Genomic DNA, 13,615 nt, shown 5'->3' with positions numbered 1-13,615 from the left:
GGCCATCCCCGTTATTTCCGGAGCCGGGACGAGGACCAGAGTGGCGGCGGCGGCGGCGGCGGCAGCAGCAGCAGCAGCAGCAGCAGCTCTCCGCGGCGGCGTGGGCAAAGGCTCCTCCGACTCCTGCCGCCCGCCCAGGGTGATTTTCGTTTCTTTTCTCCCGTGGTCGGCTTGCTCCCTCCGGCTGCTCGCCCGACGCGCAGCGGATCTAATTTGCTGACGAGCGCGCCCCGCGGAGAAGGAGGCAGAGAAAGAAGACAGGGATATTTCCGTGGCTTTGTGGATGCTCTACTTTTCCTGGAAATGCAAAAGATTATGCATATTTCTGTCTTCCTGGCGCCTGTGTTTTGGGGACTGATCTGGGGGGTCAATTCTAACAGCATACAAATCGGTAGGTGCCAGGGGACCTCGGTCTGCCCCTCACCGCCCTCCCTCGCCCCAGCCCCGCCGGTGTCACCGCCGCGCCGCGCCGCGGGTGCCAGCGCTCCCTTGCGAAAGCGGCGGCCGGCGGTTCCCCGCAGCCCCTCGCCCTGCCCCTGGCCGGTCCCGCCGCGCTCCCGGGCTCCGCCGCGGCGGCGGGGCGAGGAGGGTGGCGGTGGCGGCAAGGCGCTGTGCTGCGCGCGGCCGCGGCAGCGCGGCGAGCCGCTGCCGGCTCTGATGTGTGTGTGTGTGTGTGTGTGTGTATGTGTTTCCCTGCAGGGGGGCTGTTTCCCAGGGGCGCCGATCAGGAATACAGTGCGTTTCGGGTAGGCATGGTTCAGTTTTCCACTTCGGAGTTCAGGCTGACTCCCCACATCGACAACCTGGAGGTGGCCAACAGCTTCGCCGTCACCAATGCCTGTGAGTAACGGGCGCCGCTGCCGGGAGCGCGGGAGCGCGGCGCCTGCGCTGGGCTGCGCTGGGCGCCGCGGAGCAGGTGCGGAGCGCGGCCGGCCCCGGCGTCGGGAGGGGGCGGGGGCGGGAGGCGAGCAGCCCCCTCTTCCCCCTCGCCGGGGCTCCTCCGTGCCGCTCGCCGATCTGGCACGGGTTTAAAATGGTTCCTGCCGCCCCCGCCGCGGCGCCTCGCCCCGCGCGTTACATAAGGCTGCGCGGCTCCCGCCAGCGCCCCGGGGCGGGCCGGCGGGCGGCGCGTACCCGGGCGGGCCGGGCCGGGCCGGGCCGGGGGTCGCGCCCGCCGCGCGCATCAGCCATTTTACGCGTCGCCGTTCTCCATGTTGCAGCGCGTCGCCCCCGGCTCCCGCAGGAGCCCCCTTGCCGCCGCCGCGGAGCGCTTTGCCTCCGCCCCCGGCGCAGAGCCGCTTTGGCGGCGGAGGGGCGCCGGCGAGCGCAGGGGAGCCGCGGGGGATGCGCGCCCCCCGAGGCGCCAGGCACGGTGGATCTGGAGGTTGGCAACCGGCGAGAGCAGTTCTCCTCCCCTGGCGACTCTTTTTTCCCCTCCTCCCGGCGTCTCTGCCTTATGGCAGGTATGCTATATGCAGTGCCTAAGAGGTTCTTGGCACTCCTGCTGGGCAGGCGTGCAGAGCGCACCCCAGGCAGTGTGCAGTGGCAGGTACGAGGGTAAGAGATGGGGCTCACACACAGCTGAGGGAAAAAAAAAAAAAAAAGGTTAGAGCATGTAACCAGGCAGAGTAAGGCTGTTTTCCTAATCTTTGAGAGCCATTTGGGGAGTTCTTGTTTCTTTAGGTCATGAGGGTTTCCAGCACCTGGAGTTGTATGTGGTTAGCATTTGCAGGATATGCTACTGGGACTATTGGTGGAGGTGTTACTTAGTGGTCTAGATGATGTGCTGCACAATGTGAGACAGGTCTGTCTGTGCTTCTCTATTCTGTGAAGTTGGTGAAATCCTGAAAAGAATTTAATCAGAAGAGTTTTTTTTCTACTTGTACTAGAGACAGCCACCTGATCTTTGAGAAAATAAAGGAATTACATTTTTTCTCCAACTCCATCCGGTTTTGTGTGTGTGTGTGTGTGTGTGTGTGTGCGCGCACATGTGCATTCTTGAGCTTAGCTGTCTTCCCTGGAGAAGTCTTACAATATTTAGATGACCCATATAGACTATAGACTGCAGCAATGGGCTTTGAGATTTCCAGCATAAGGGAGTTACTGCCCACATTTTGGGTTACCTTTCCTTACATGTCCAAGGCTTTCATTTTCAAGCAGTTTGAAGAGCACCAAATTAAAGCGTGAACAGGTACTTGTTTTAAGATGCCTCAGTTTTAAGACATCACCGATGGGTCACTGCAGTTATCCTGTTAGTTGGTTTTGATTGACCAGTGAAGCACATGCCAAAAAGAGATGTAATATTTCCTTGATGACCTTGCAAGAAAGGTTTGACTCAAGGACAAGGAATTCTGAAGACAAATATTTGCTATTACAGACAAAATTTAGCAGGTGGTTGCACAGAACTGCATGCACAAACAGATGAGGACAATCCATCTGTTTTCATCTCCTTTATCATCTTTTGGATTCGTTCTTACTTGAAAAAATAAAATTTTGCAGATTATTATTTYAGAATAGTGCATAAAGAATGTATGTCCAGCACCAGCAGTGGTTAAACAATGCAAGTGTAATAAAAAACTACAGCAATGTAGCATAATATAGAATTGAAATTGAAAATGCTTCAATAATTGTCCAGATCTTTCACTCCCACAAGGTGATAGGTGATCTTCCTTGACAGAAGTTGGGACCRTCACCTTAATAGGACACTGGCCTGAGCAGAAAAAGGCCACTGCTTCTTTCTAAGCAAAACGAAAAATTTGGTAAAATCTAAACTTAAAATATTGTTGCTTTTGATTAAAAAAAAAATGAAAAAGAAAGAGAAGAAGAAGAGCAGCCTCTCCCGGCCCCAGCGTGCTCGCTGGCAGCTAGACGCCCCGCAGAGTGCTTTCGGCAGGCAGTTTGCGCGGGTGAGCCCCGGCGCAGGGCGGCAGCGCGGCGGCCGGCAGATGGCAGCCCGCCGCCGTCCGGGTTGCTCCCCGGGCCCGCGGGCGCCTCTGCACCTTCTGCAGCAGCACCGAAACTTGCAGCGTGCAACTCTGGCCACTTAAACAAGGGAAAAATATATAAAAAACCGTCCTCCCTCCCCGAAATCTTTAAAACTATTTATGGRAAAGTTGAAACTTATTATCTGTGCTTGCCCTGATCTCCTTCACAGAGCAGTCTTTAGATAAACGAGTTGTATTGCTGATACTGCTTTAAAATTAATTTTCTGAACTTCCAAAGAATAAGGGAACAGTGGTCATCTGCTACTGAGGAATGTCTAAAACAATGTAAGTTAACTCAGTAAGTCATTTGAAGGTGACCAGAAGATATGTATGAAGGAGGCTCTGTTTCATAATGCTGTAGCTCATAGGTTGCACTAATTCATGTAAGGTGCCCAATGACAAATAGTCATTTTAAATTGTGAATGTAAGTCTTGGTTAAAGCTGTGTTGGCAGGTCATCAGGAGTGAATGCTGGAATCTAATTGTAGTTTGATAACTCTTGATGTGGTGTCATTAGAAGGCTYCATGGTTTTGACTGAGAGATGGTGCAGTCTTTTTGCAGACTGATGAACAATTAAGTGAGATGTTCACTGCCATGATTGTAATTACATCCTTAAAGAAAAATGGGTTAGATTCATCCTTCTTTGATAATTCTTGGTGATTCAGAGGATTACAATCTAGGTAGTAAACGCAGATGTTAACAAAGCAGTTCATTCTAAGCTTTTTGGCTTTTAACAGCTGGGGCAAAGGTACAGGTAATTCATGGGTTGGAACTGGAAGTTGTCAAAAAAATTGGACTGTACTGTCCAGTAAAGTGTAATTGAGTCTAGTCTAATTGAAGAAGTGCTGACCATCAGCAATATGAGATTTAAAAACAAAATTGTTAATTTCATCAAAACAATCAAAGAGGAAAAAATGTTGAAGATAAAATCCTTTTCCCTTAAGTCCACCTGCCCAAACAGTTGTAGTTGTGTTAAATACTTATGCATACTTTTTTATTTATTTATTTATTTATTTTTATTGCACTGAAAGGATACTGGAGTCACCTAAAGAGAGTTTTCCAATGGAGTACTATAAAACCTCAGTAACTGTAATGGGTTTTTCTTATAGTAGTTTCAGCACAAAGGTAATATATGCAGAGTGTTGAAAGTTTAATCCTGCTGGCTCAAGAGAGTGTTGAGCATTTCCATTTTAAATCGAGTCCCACAGCTCTGCAGGGATCACTGCACCATGACATTATGACAAGGGGATGCTGATTCATGCATAAACCTTAGATCCTTTCATTATATCTTCAACCACCAGCTTTGAAAGCTTATGAATATCTAGCATGTTGCAACTCTGAATCATGTTTTTTCCCAGCCATTTTGGAATATGATGCTATAGATTGCTTTCTTAAAGGAAGAGCATGCAATGTACTACTAGAAAAGTAATTAAATAGTAACTCAAGAAAATGTGTCCTGTAGATAAAGGAGAGACTGAGATCTGTTTATTTGAATTAAAGTTACTGTGGACTAAGCCCAAATATATTTCACAGTATATGGTTAGAACTGATATTGAAGGGAAAGAAGAATTTGTTAAATGCTTATSCTTAGGTTTGTTCATATTTCTGGTCCTTCTCATTTCCTTTGCACTATAAAGTGTTGCTCAGGCTCAGTAAGCAGTTGTGAAATAGGTTTAGTACCCTATTGTAATTAAAACGGACAAGATCAAATGGGTTTCTATAACAAAAAAGATTCAGTAAGACCAGCATGTAGCCAAAATCAGGAACTCATGTGCTTTTCTTGCTCTCARAACACTTCTCCCCTCAGAATTATTCTGTAGCAAAATTTTAACTTTCCTCTMCTCCTGAGAGCTATCCATAAAGAAACCTGAATCATTTATTGTGTGACTGCACTATCATCGCTGTACCTCTTTACTCCTGGCTTGCAGAGCATTTTCATACAGCCGTGCTCCAGAATGTGGGAAGATATAAATTTGATGGTTTTGGCTTGGCTRCTTGATTTTCCAAATTTTTACTATGATTATTGTATTAATGTTGTCATATATACATGAAATAAATATCTGCCATACTCTYTGGAATATATTTTTCAATACATATTTTATTTTTATAAACTTTCAAGTGAATTACATTTAATAGCAATTTGTGAGGAGCATATTCATCAAGCTTTGCATGTATCAGTCCAGCTCGTAAGTCAACSAAGTATCACTCAAGCTTTTTAATATACTTATGTATTCTTTTGTTTATATTTAATATATAAAATGTTACTATGCATGTAGGTAGGGATATACTTTAGTCCTTGCATACATAAGACTTGCTGTACTAAGCAGGGTTGAAAACAAAGGCCATTGCATTAAGTAATACTATTACTGCTATTTTTGTTAGTTCTTCTATCAAGCTTCTCATTATCAAAATAGTTTTGAGAACTAAGGCATGTTTAACAGCTATAGTTCTTCCTGAACAGTTGATAATTAYTGAGGAAGGAACATGTTATTATTTTAAAAACATATTAAACAAAACCTGTTCTATTATCATTATGTGAAAAATAAAGATAATCTGTATCATTATTTTTTCAGGCACCTTCTGCTAAAACATGCTTAAATTATCAAAAAAAAAAAAAATTAGCTCAAGTAAAATACTGAAAGTTAATAATTTACTAATATCTKCTGGTAGGAGTAATTTTCAGGAAAGAGAAATGAGGATGTAACCCATAGTGTGTATACACATGTATATATGTATGGTGAACAATAGTTCATTTTGGATGTCACATAAAGGAAAAGCAGGACATTGATTAAACCCTACAATCCATTTTCTGAAGAGGATTATCTCAGAGCTCTTACTGGTAAGATAATTTATCATTCTAACTCAGTGTTCTCACCTCTGTGRATGAATTGAGTGCATGAATTACTAATTTTTTATATTAATGGTTCGTGCTCGTATTCTGGAACCAATGTCTCTGCATCTGGAGCCAAGAAATGCCAGGTCAGACTGAAAATAATACTGAAAAGATACCTGAATAGCTAAGATTTACTTGCATATATGAGATTACATATATGCATATGTGTATTAATGAAAGGGCTTCTCGTATGACAGTTAACTGGAAYTTTCATTTCTGAATTGATTAAGATTTTTCCATTATTTAGTAGCTGACATTACCTTTATTAGAACATGAATACAGTGGCATCTGCTTTTAGAAGACTACAGATGAGGGATTAACTCCTTTATGTCATCTAGGTTTCTGAAACGTTGTAAGACAAAWGTCTGAATATTTTTATAGGAAAAATTATTTGCATAGCATCATTATTATTTTGTCTTAAAACCTTCATGTTTTTCTATAATGAGTTCATTAAAAGGTCTGCATTGGCTATGAATACGTTAGATGTAAGTTTGCTAACTTGAAAAAGGACTTCAATTTAAAAAGTAAGTCATTCCAACAGTTAATTCCTTATGATATAGATGAAAAGTAAGGAGTGAGTAAAAGCATCAAATGAACATAGTGATGTCTATTTTACAATGGGTAAACAATAAGGAGTAAAAGCATATTTTAAACCATCACATGTTGAACAAATTCATATTGTGCCTAAAATATTGTCATTTATAATATGCAATTACAGAGTGGCATAGATTTTTTTTTCGAAATACTATTTACTTTCCTTTATTTTTCTGAATCTAAGTCCAGAGTCAAGCACTTTTGGTGTTCTAATGCAACGCTTCTGTGCCTCCCTCTTTTTTTTTTAAGAAAAAAGAATCCCTAACACATTCTTTTTTTTTTTTTCTTTTTTTTTGGCATTGTTTTAAGAAATGTTCCTAAATCAGTCAGTTTATAGGAAACTACCTTTCCTCTCCCAAGGTTTCCATTTGGAAAATACATAGAGAGTTAACATTTCTGTCCTGGTTTTTGTTGTCATATACAGGTATTTAACATGCATATCTCTGGGTAGTCATTTCATGAGTGTAAAAAATTTAACAATAAAAAGGTATTCATTATCATTCTGCAGCAAGGTAGGCTTCAGCTTCAGTTGCTGTTACATCCCCCTACAACTCCTCCTAAAGTGCTAACTAAGAGAAATTAATAGGATTTTTTGAGGTTAGAAATGTTATATGCAGTTCAACTGAAGGTGACATARTCAGGAACAAAAAATGTCTTATTTCAACACTAAGCTATTATTTTATTCTATATCAGAGAACGCTGTTGAAGTCTGTATTCATTAACTTAAATCAGTGTGTGATTGCTTTGTATGCTTGGGGTTCTGTTTCTGTAACGGAATTACCAACCACTTCAGCTAATCTATGAGTGACTTTCTGGGCTTTATTGCACATCAAAATAGTATCTTCGTTAGTTAACTGCAGAAAGTAAATGTGCTTGCACTTTCTGTGCTGAAAAGAATACTTTCCCGTTTGTGTTTTTAAATGCACATCTTTTTACTAAATAGTTTTCCAAGGAAATGGGAGTGGGACATAATTCCAGTAAAATGTTCATATTGGCTCAACTTATGGATGCAGACCCACACGACAGGTAACAAAGTTGCAAACCTTAATGTGGGACAGTGGCTAACTATGAAATGTTAAATAGACATCTGAATGCATGCCCTCTATGCTACCCAACCTTTTCAGTTCAGTCTCAGCTTCAGTTACGTAATACTGTGATTGAAGAGGATGCTGCRTTTTCTCAAACTGCTGTGGTTAAGGCTGTCGTACCAGTGTGATTTATTCTCAGCAGAAATGTATAAATGCGGATAGGTTTAAAATACCACTAAAGGTGAAAAGCGTACCTCTGCTTATTGAAAATGGTGTGAACTGATTTTCTTTACACAGTTTGGAAATTGCAAGTACCTGATTCTTTCAAAGCACTCAGTATGACAGGTAATTTGAACAGCAATCCGATAGGTAATGTGGAGATTTTCTCATGATCCATGCTGTGAGAAGACTGCTTTCAGAGGTCATTTCAACAATGGGACTAGAGAGCTCAGAGTGGTTTTGCAAYTGCTCTRCAGCATGTAGAAAGAGTTCATTTTTTCTTGTTTTTCTGCCTTTTATGAATATATATGATTGTTATAGGATGCTGGTCTCTATCCATAAAATGAAAACACTAATGTGATCTTACCTTCCCGTGTGGTATGAATCTAAAGTATTCRAACATGTTGCATTCCATTGAATGTRTAAACGAWCTCAGAATGTCTACAAGTATTGCTCAWGAAATAGGCTGTACAGTTCTGAACAAGTCAGAGTAGTTTCTGTATAATCTCATAAATCTCTGAAATTGAGGATCCTGAGAGTCTGCTTACTCAAGATGTTCCTCACTGGTACTAGTTATAAGTGTTTTTGACAAAATGTCTTCCAAGCCAAAATGATGTGGTTTTTTGTTTTGTTTTGTTTTTCCTTCACATGAATGCAGCAAATTCCGTAACACTTTAATAGTATAGTCTCAGGGGGAATTCTTGGTACAAATGTGGGAAACTGCAAACAGCAACTTTTCCTGTAGTTAAGGGCTGACTGTGGCTTGTGCAGAAGTATTGGCATTTATTCCAGCTGTAACATTTGGAAAGCTGGATAAATAATTTGCATGGTGAGTGTATACAAAGCTGATACTTACATAAAGTACAGTGATGTACCTTATAGCAGGAGCAGGATTGATCCACACCAGAATCATAGTGACTTGTTAGGARACTCATCCAGGATGTAACCCAGATATTTCATATCTTATCCTTGTCAGGCAGAGAACCTGAATTTAACCCTTCATCTTTCACTTCCCAGTTGAATGCCCTGAGTTCTGTTTTGTTTTGAGGTCTGTCTCCTTCTCTTTTTTTCTGTCACTCTTCTCCTTTTTCCTGCCTTTATTCATTTTTTTTTGGTGAAAAATCTCAGTAATCTTAACTTTTRTCCTGATGCAGGAAGGGGCAAAAGTAACTTTTAGGTTTTTTGGGGGAAGACAGTTTCCTGCTCATTGTTATTTATTATGATTAAGCATAGGGGGAAATTAAGCATAGCAGAAAATAAAACAAAAATGTTAGGAAAATTCTAATGTATTAATTGAATTAATTGCTCAATYACAACTATTAAGTGGCCAGATTTATACATGGCATAACTTCTTAGAAGCCATTTTAAATGAGCACCTGGAAACACCATCAGTTAGTTGTGTTATGTTAGAAAACATTTATAGATATAGGGAATGAGGAAATAGATGAGAGCCGAGTTACTTTATATTATAAATTGCAGTAAAAGTGTGTTTTTAATTTCAATCATATTCTTACATCTGCCACATTTTAAGGTGTGCTCATTTGGTGAGAAGTGATCATGCTGAAATCCTGAAAATTCGTGAACATGCAATAATTTAAAGTGATTAAATTGTAACATGGACACTAACTGAATAATCAAATCAGTTCATCCATGCAGCAAATCTGATCCCATATTTTGGGAAAACAGAATAATAAAACCAGAGTGTGTTTTTGCTTAGTGAAATGATCAAGCTTCCACTGATTCTACTGTGAGCAAAATCAGATCCTAAATTCACGCTATTTCTTCTGTATAAATGTGGAATTTTTTTGACTATGGAAAGAGGGCTATTAAACATTTTTAGAAATGTGCTAAAATACTAGAGCATCTATGTGACCCAGATTTTGAATTAATCCCTTGCATTTCTGAAGTGCTTTGACAAGATTCAGTATGGAAACCTTAAATGTTTTAAYTTCATATAAATATGAACTGTTAGCTTAGATCAAAAAAAAAAGGAAAAAAGGTTTGGTCTCTACTTGTGTAAGTGSAGAGGAAAAATCTTTAATATTTGCTCCTTTTCTTTGATCATGGATGTTATTTTTTGTAACATCTTTGCGTAAGTTTGAAAGGTTCATTTTTTCTTAACTCCTTTTTTACTTTTAGGAAAATGAGTTTGGTTTGACTTTATAGAACTCACYGGTGAACTTCCACTGTAGAAGTGAAGTAAACAAACTATATGAGTGCAAATACTAAATCTCTAGCAAGTGGAGTATTGAATATTTATTTGAAGTGATCTCTTTACATCTATTTCTGTATGATAAAAACAGAGTAATTTGTGTTCTTCARTGTCTCTGTTTCTAGAGGCACTTTAAATTTACTTAGAAGTAATACATCTTAAGATCCAATTTGTGGTGCTCAGGCTATCCTGGGTGATCTCCAGGTGCTATTCCAGAAGGCTGCGCCTTTCTTATAAGYTCTGTATCACATTTGGCAGGCTATTATGTGGATGCCTGAGATATTCTAGAGTGTCCAAAGTGGTGCTCAGTATATATACTTAGTAACCTGAATCATTTCCTCAGTCTTGTGAGAAAACAGTATGCCTCTAAACACCCAGAAACTCTGACTCTTAAACTGTTGCATACTGTTATGATTAGTTGCTATTTGTAGTAGAAAKCAGGGACATAATAAACTCTAATTTAGTCATTCAAAATAAATGTATACTTTCAAGGATACTCTGTGCTGGCTCCAACAGGTTAAAGAGCCTCCAGTTACACATCTGCTTTTCTTGTTAGCTTTGTTCTTCTGGAGATGTTAAAAATGGCTCACTTCACTGTACGATTTTTGTTTTCCATTCTATGTGCAACTGTTTCTGACTTCCTTTTGGACCCATCAGTATACTGGTTTCRTCAGTGCTGCAAATACTGACAGTTTCTGGTTTCTGCTCTATGTAATCTCATTTTCTTGAGCCTGTGTTTGACTTTATCTTGTATTCTGGAAACTTGTATTGGTTAGTTTGCAGTATTTCATTCTTACTTGATGTCTGGACATGTAAAGTTTGCAGCATGTAGAATCTATTTTCCAAACTAAAATCTCTACTTCCTTAAAAAATAGATGTATTATGAAAAAAGCATTTTTGGGGTGGGGTTTGTCTTCATTTCAGTAAATATTTTAATAACATAGCTCTAATTCTGAAGTTTCAGTTTTTTAAAACAGRTCTCAGAAACAAGTGTTGTTACTTCTGGTCTATTAAAGAGACTGAAAGTAATTGTGCTAATTATTTAGTTTTGATACATTGCTGGTTCTGTTGGAAGAAACTTATGCTTCTAAAATTATCTTTATTTACTAAAAATAAAAATGATTTTCAACCTCATCGCAAGCCTGTCATTTTAAAATTCCTGGAGAAACTAACTGTGCGTGCAGGAACAGCGTTAGCCTAGTTGTATCACTACAGGTCGTTTACCAACGTGCTTATTTTTGTGCACTGCAATTTAAATGTGTTTGGGATGCTTTGGTCCAAATTTTTTTTTTTCTTCTCTCAGAAAATTTCTAGATTTTTATTCCATAAGCTTCCTTTTCTTCCTTTCATCCATACCAACCAACTAAATATACCAAAATTATCTGTTCAGAAACTGTAGTACATCTTTTATTAGAACTGTATTCTACATCTTCAGGTACAACCTTGTTAAGAACTGTTTGCTCAGGGGCTCTCCATTTCTGTTTAGGGTAYAGGTCAGTTGGGTGACAGAAATGATGGTGTTTGATGTAAAGTGAATGTCTTCTGTATTAGAGCTTGAGAGATCTCATCGCCTCCCAAAGCAGGTCCCTAAATGTTTTTAACAGACCAAAGGAGAGACAACATGGCTTGACAAGMAAGGAAGCAATATGCTCTACTGCTATTGTGGGAAAAGGATCTATTTTGTGAAAAGGATTCTCATTCAGTTCAAATACGTCTTAAGCATCCTTTCACACTCCTAAGCTAGAGGTAGGATGTGCACATAGCAGTTCAGATTCTGGGAACTTTGTTCTGTAAGCCTTGAAGGCATGGCATACTTGCTGTGATTCCTTCCAGCTCTGGTCACTTCTCAGTTCTCTTCTTCAAAGTAGGCTATTATAGACTAGTCTCCAAAGCAAGCTGGAAACTGTGGTGCATAGCACTGTGACATGTAAAGGTTGGGAACTTATGTGAGTCTAGGAAAGGAGCAAAGCTGGAGGCATCTATTACCTGCATTGAATGGGAAGAATTAGATACGTAGGAATGAAATCAGCAACATTTAGTACCTAATGGAAAAGTCATTAAATCAGCTGGTAAGGAAAGACAAAGAGAAGCTTCTGAACTGATGCGCTCAARCTGAAACTGTTCCTCTTCTCTCTTGGACACTCTCCTGACCACAGCTCTGAGATGAAAAAGTGGGAGTAATGGCCAGCAGATTCTTTCTCAGCTATTGATTTAAACCATCCRTTTGTATGGTACTCTGTAGGATGTGCAGTTCTTCCACCTTTCTGTTGAAATAGCCTAATGATGTAGAGTGTAGCGGTGTAGTGAGAGTCTGGGAGCTCAAAAGATGATGGAAAAGAGAGGCTCGCATTTAGCCTTATCTTTATGGAATACATCTGGGCCCAGGATGGGGAGGAGATCTGKGGGTGAAAAGAGATAATCAGTTGTAGGATCAGGTTTGCCCTTTTCCTGGATGTAATAACCTTCAGATTTCTTATTAGAGTAAAATTGTTCATGCTAAATATGGGGTAGTGTGTTTGAGCCGTACAGTTCTATATAAGTTCATCTTTTGCTGTGTGGATAGATTGCTTCGTGTTTAGCTGTCACAGCAGCTGCATTCATGGACATTTAAGCTAATAGGCATTAAATTTAAAGAACAGGATGCTGTTGACAGGATGTTTTCCATGAATGTTCCTCAACTCTGCATGTGCTTTTCTCACTCATATGACAGAACCCAGTGATCCATCCATTTTATCCAAAGTCACTCCTTGCTGAAGGAACTTGTTGGAAAAGGAGAAGAGGAATTGTTTTTAGGAGTTTCTAGGCATTGTTTATTTAGATATAATCTTCATGTAGAGAATGATTACTTCATTCCCTGCTCCATTTTTAAAAAGGGGAAAATAAGGTATAGCAATAAAGCACTCAGGTTATTCCTCCTTTTTTTGGGAGGGCGATTGGAATGGGGTGGGCCTGGATGACTGAGCACTAAGAATGGAAGTTCCATTTAAGGGTAAAATGCATAAGGATAATACTTCGTGCTCTTATCACCATTTAGAGGCACATTATATGTGCTGTATAGTATGCGTACTTTTTCATTAATTATGTAGAAACAGTAAGCCAAAACTTTCCAGGAAAAACAAGGTTGCAGACAAGTAAAACGGCCTTGTCAAGAACCAGATTCCTTGTACATAGCRTGAAAAGTGAGCAATTTAAACCTGGAAGTCAGAAAACTCGTGCGAATAACTGAAGCGATGTGCTATTGAATAACAAGCAAGCACATCAAAACAAAAATAAATAGAAGAGGCTTTTTCTGGTGTGTCTCTACTTCTTTACAGGCAATGAAATAATAGTGATTGCAAAATCTTATGCAGCCCTCAGGAATAGGTTTCTAGGTTTTCTCTCAAAGTCTTTTCTGTTGATCTAACTCATTCTGACAGCTACTATAGGGCTGAATCCTGAAAAGTCCAGAGTACCTAGTATGCCAGCAACAGTGATCTTGAATTGTAAAGGCTCAGCAGGGTTGTGATCCCCAAGATTTGGCCCAGCATTCCCCATGCATTTGAAAACAGTTCCTCACTTTTTAGCCCACCTATGTAATTATGAAAACCAGAATATATGGAAAACATTCAGAGTTTTAAATTAAGAAATGCTTATAAATAAGCATTACAGAGAATTCACCGATTGTTGAATGAAATGGTAAGTGTTA

The 13,615-nt window shown here is 40.1% G+C and overlaps 1 protein-coding gene across 1 annotated transcript in view; it reads left to right on the top strand.

Annotated features, from left to right (window-relative positions):
- Positions 1-35: 35 nt before the first annotated feature.
- GRIA2 (glutamate ionotropic receptor AMPA type subunit 2) overlaps positions 36-13,615 on the top strand; it is an 89,914-nt gene continuing 76,334 nt past the window's right edge. Inside the window, exons 1-2 of the mRNA XM_085319895.1 lie at positions 36-391; positions 700-840. Coding sequence (XP_085176021.1) covers positions 304-391; positions 700-840 — 229 coding nt within the window. The 5' untranslated portion in view covers positions 36-303. The remainder of the gene's footprint in view (positions 392-699; positions 841-13,615) is intronic.

The sequence above is a fragment of the Rhea americana genome, unplaced genomic scaffold (genome assembly GCF_003343005.1).
Source record: "Rhea americana isolate MKP2758 unplaced genomic scaffold, rheAme1 scaffold_60, whole genome shotgun sequence".
Classification (NCBI taxonomy): Eukaryota; Metazoa; Chordata; class Aves; order Rheiformes; family Rheidae; genus Rhea; species Rhea americana.
The sequence above is the reverse complement of the archived record's forward strand: the minus strand, read 5'-3'. Positions and strand labels throughout refer to the sequence as shown.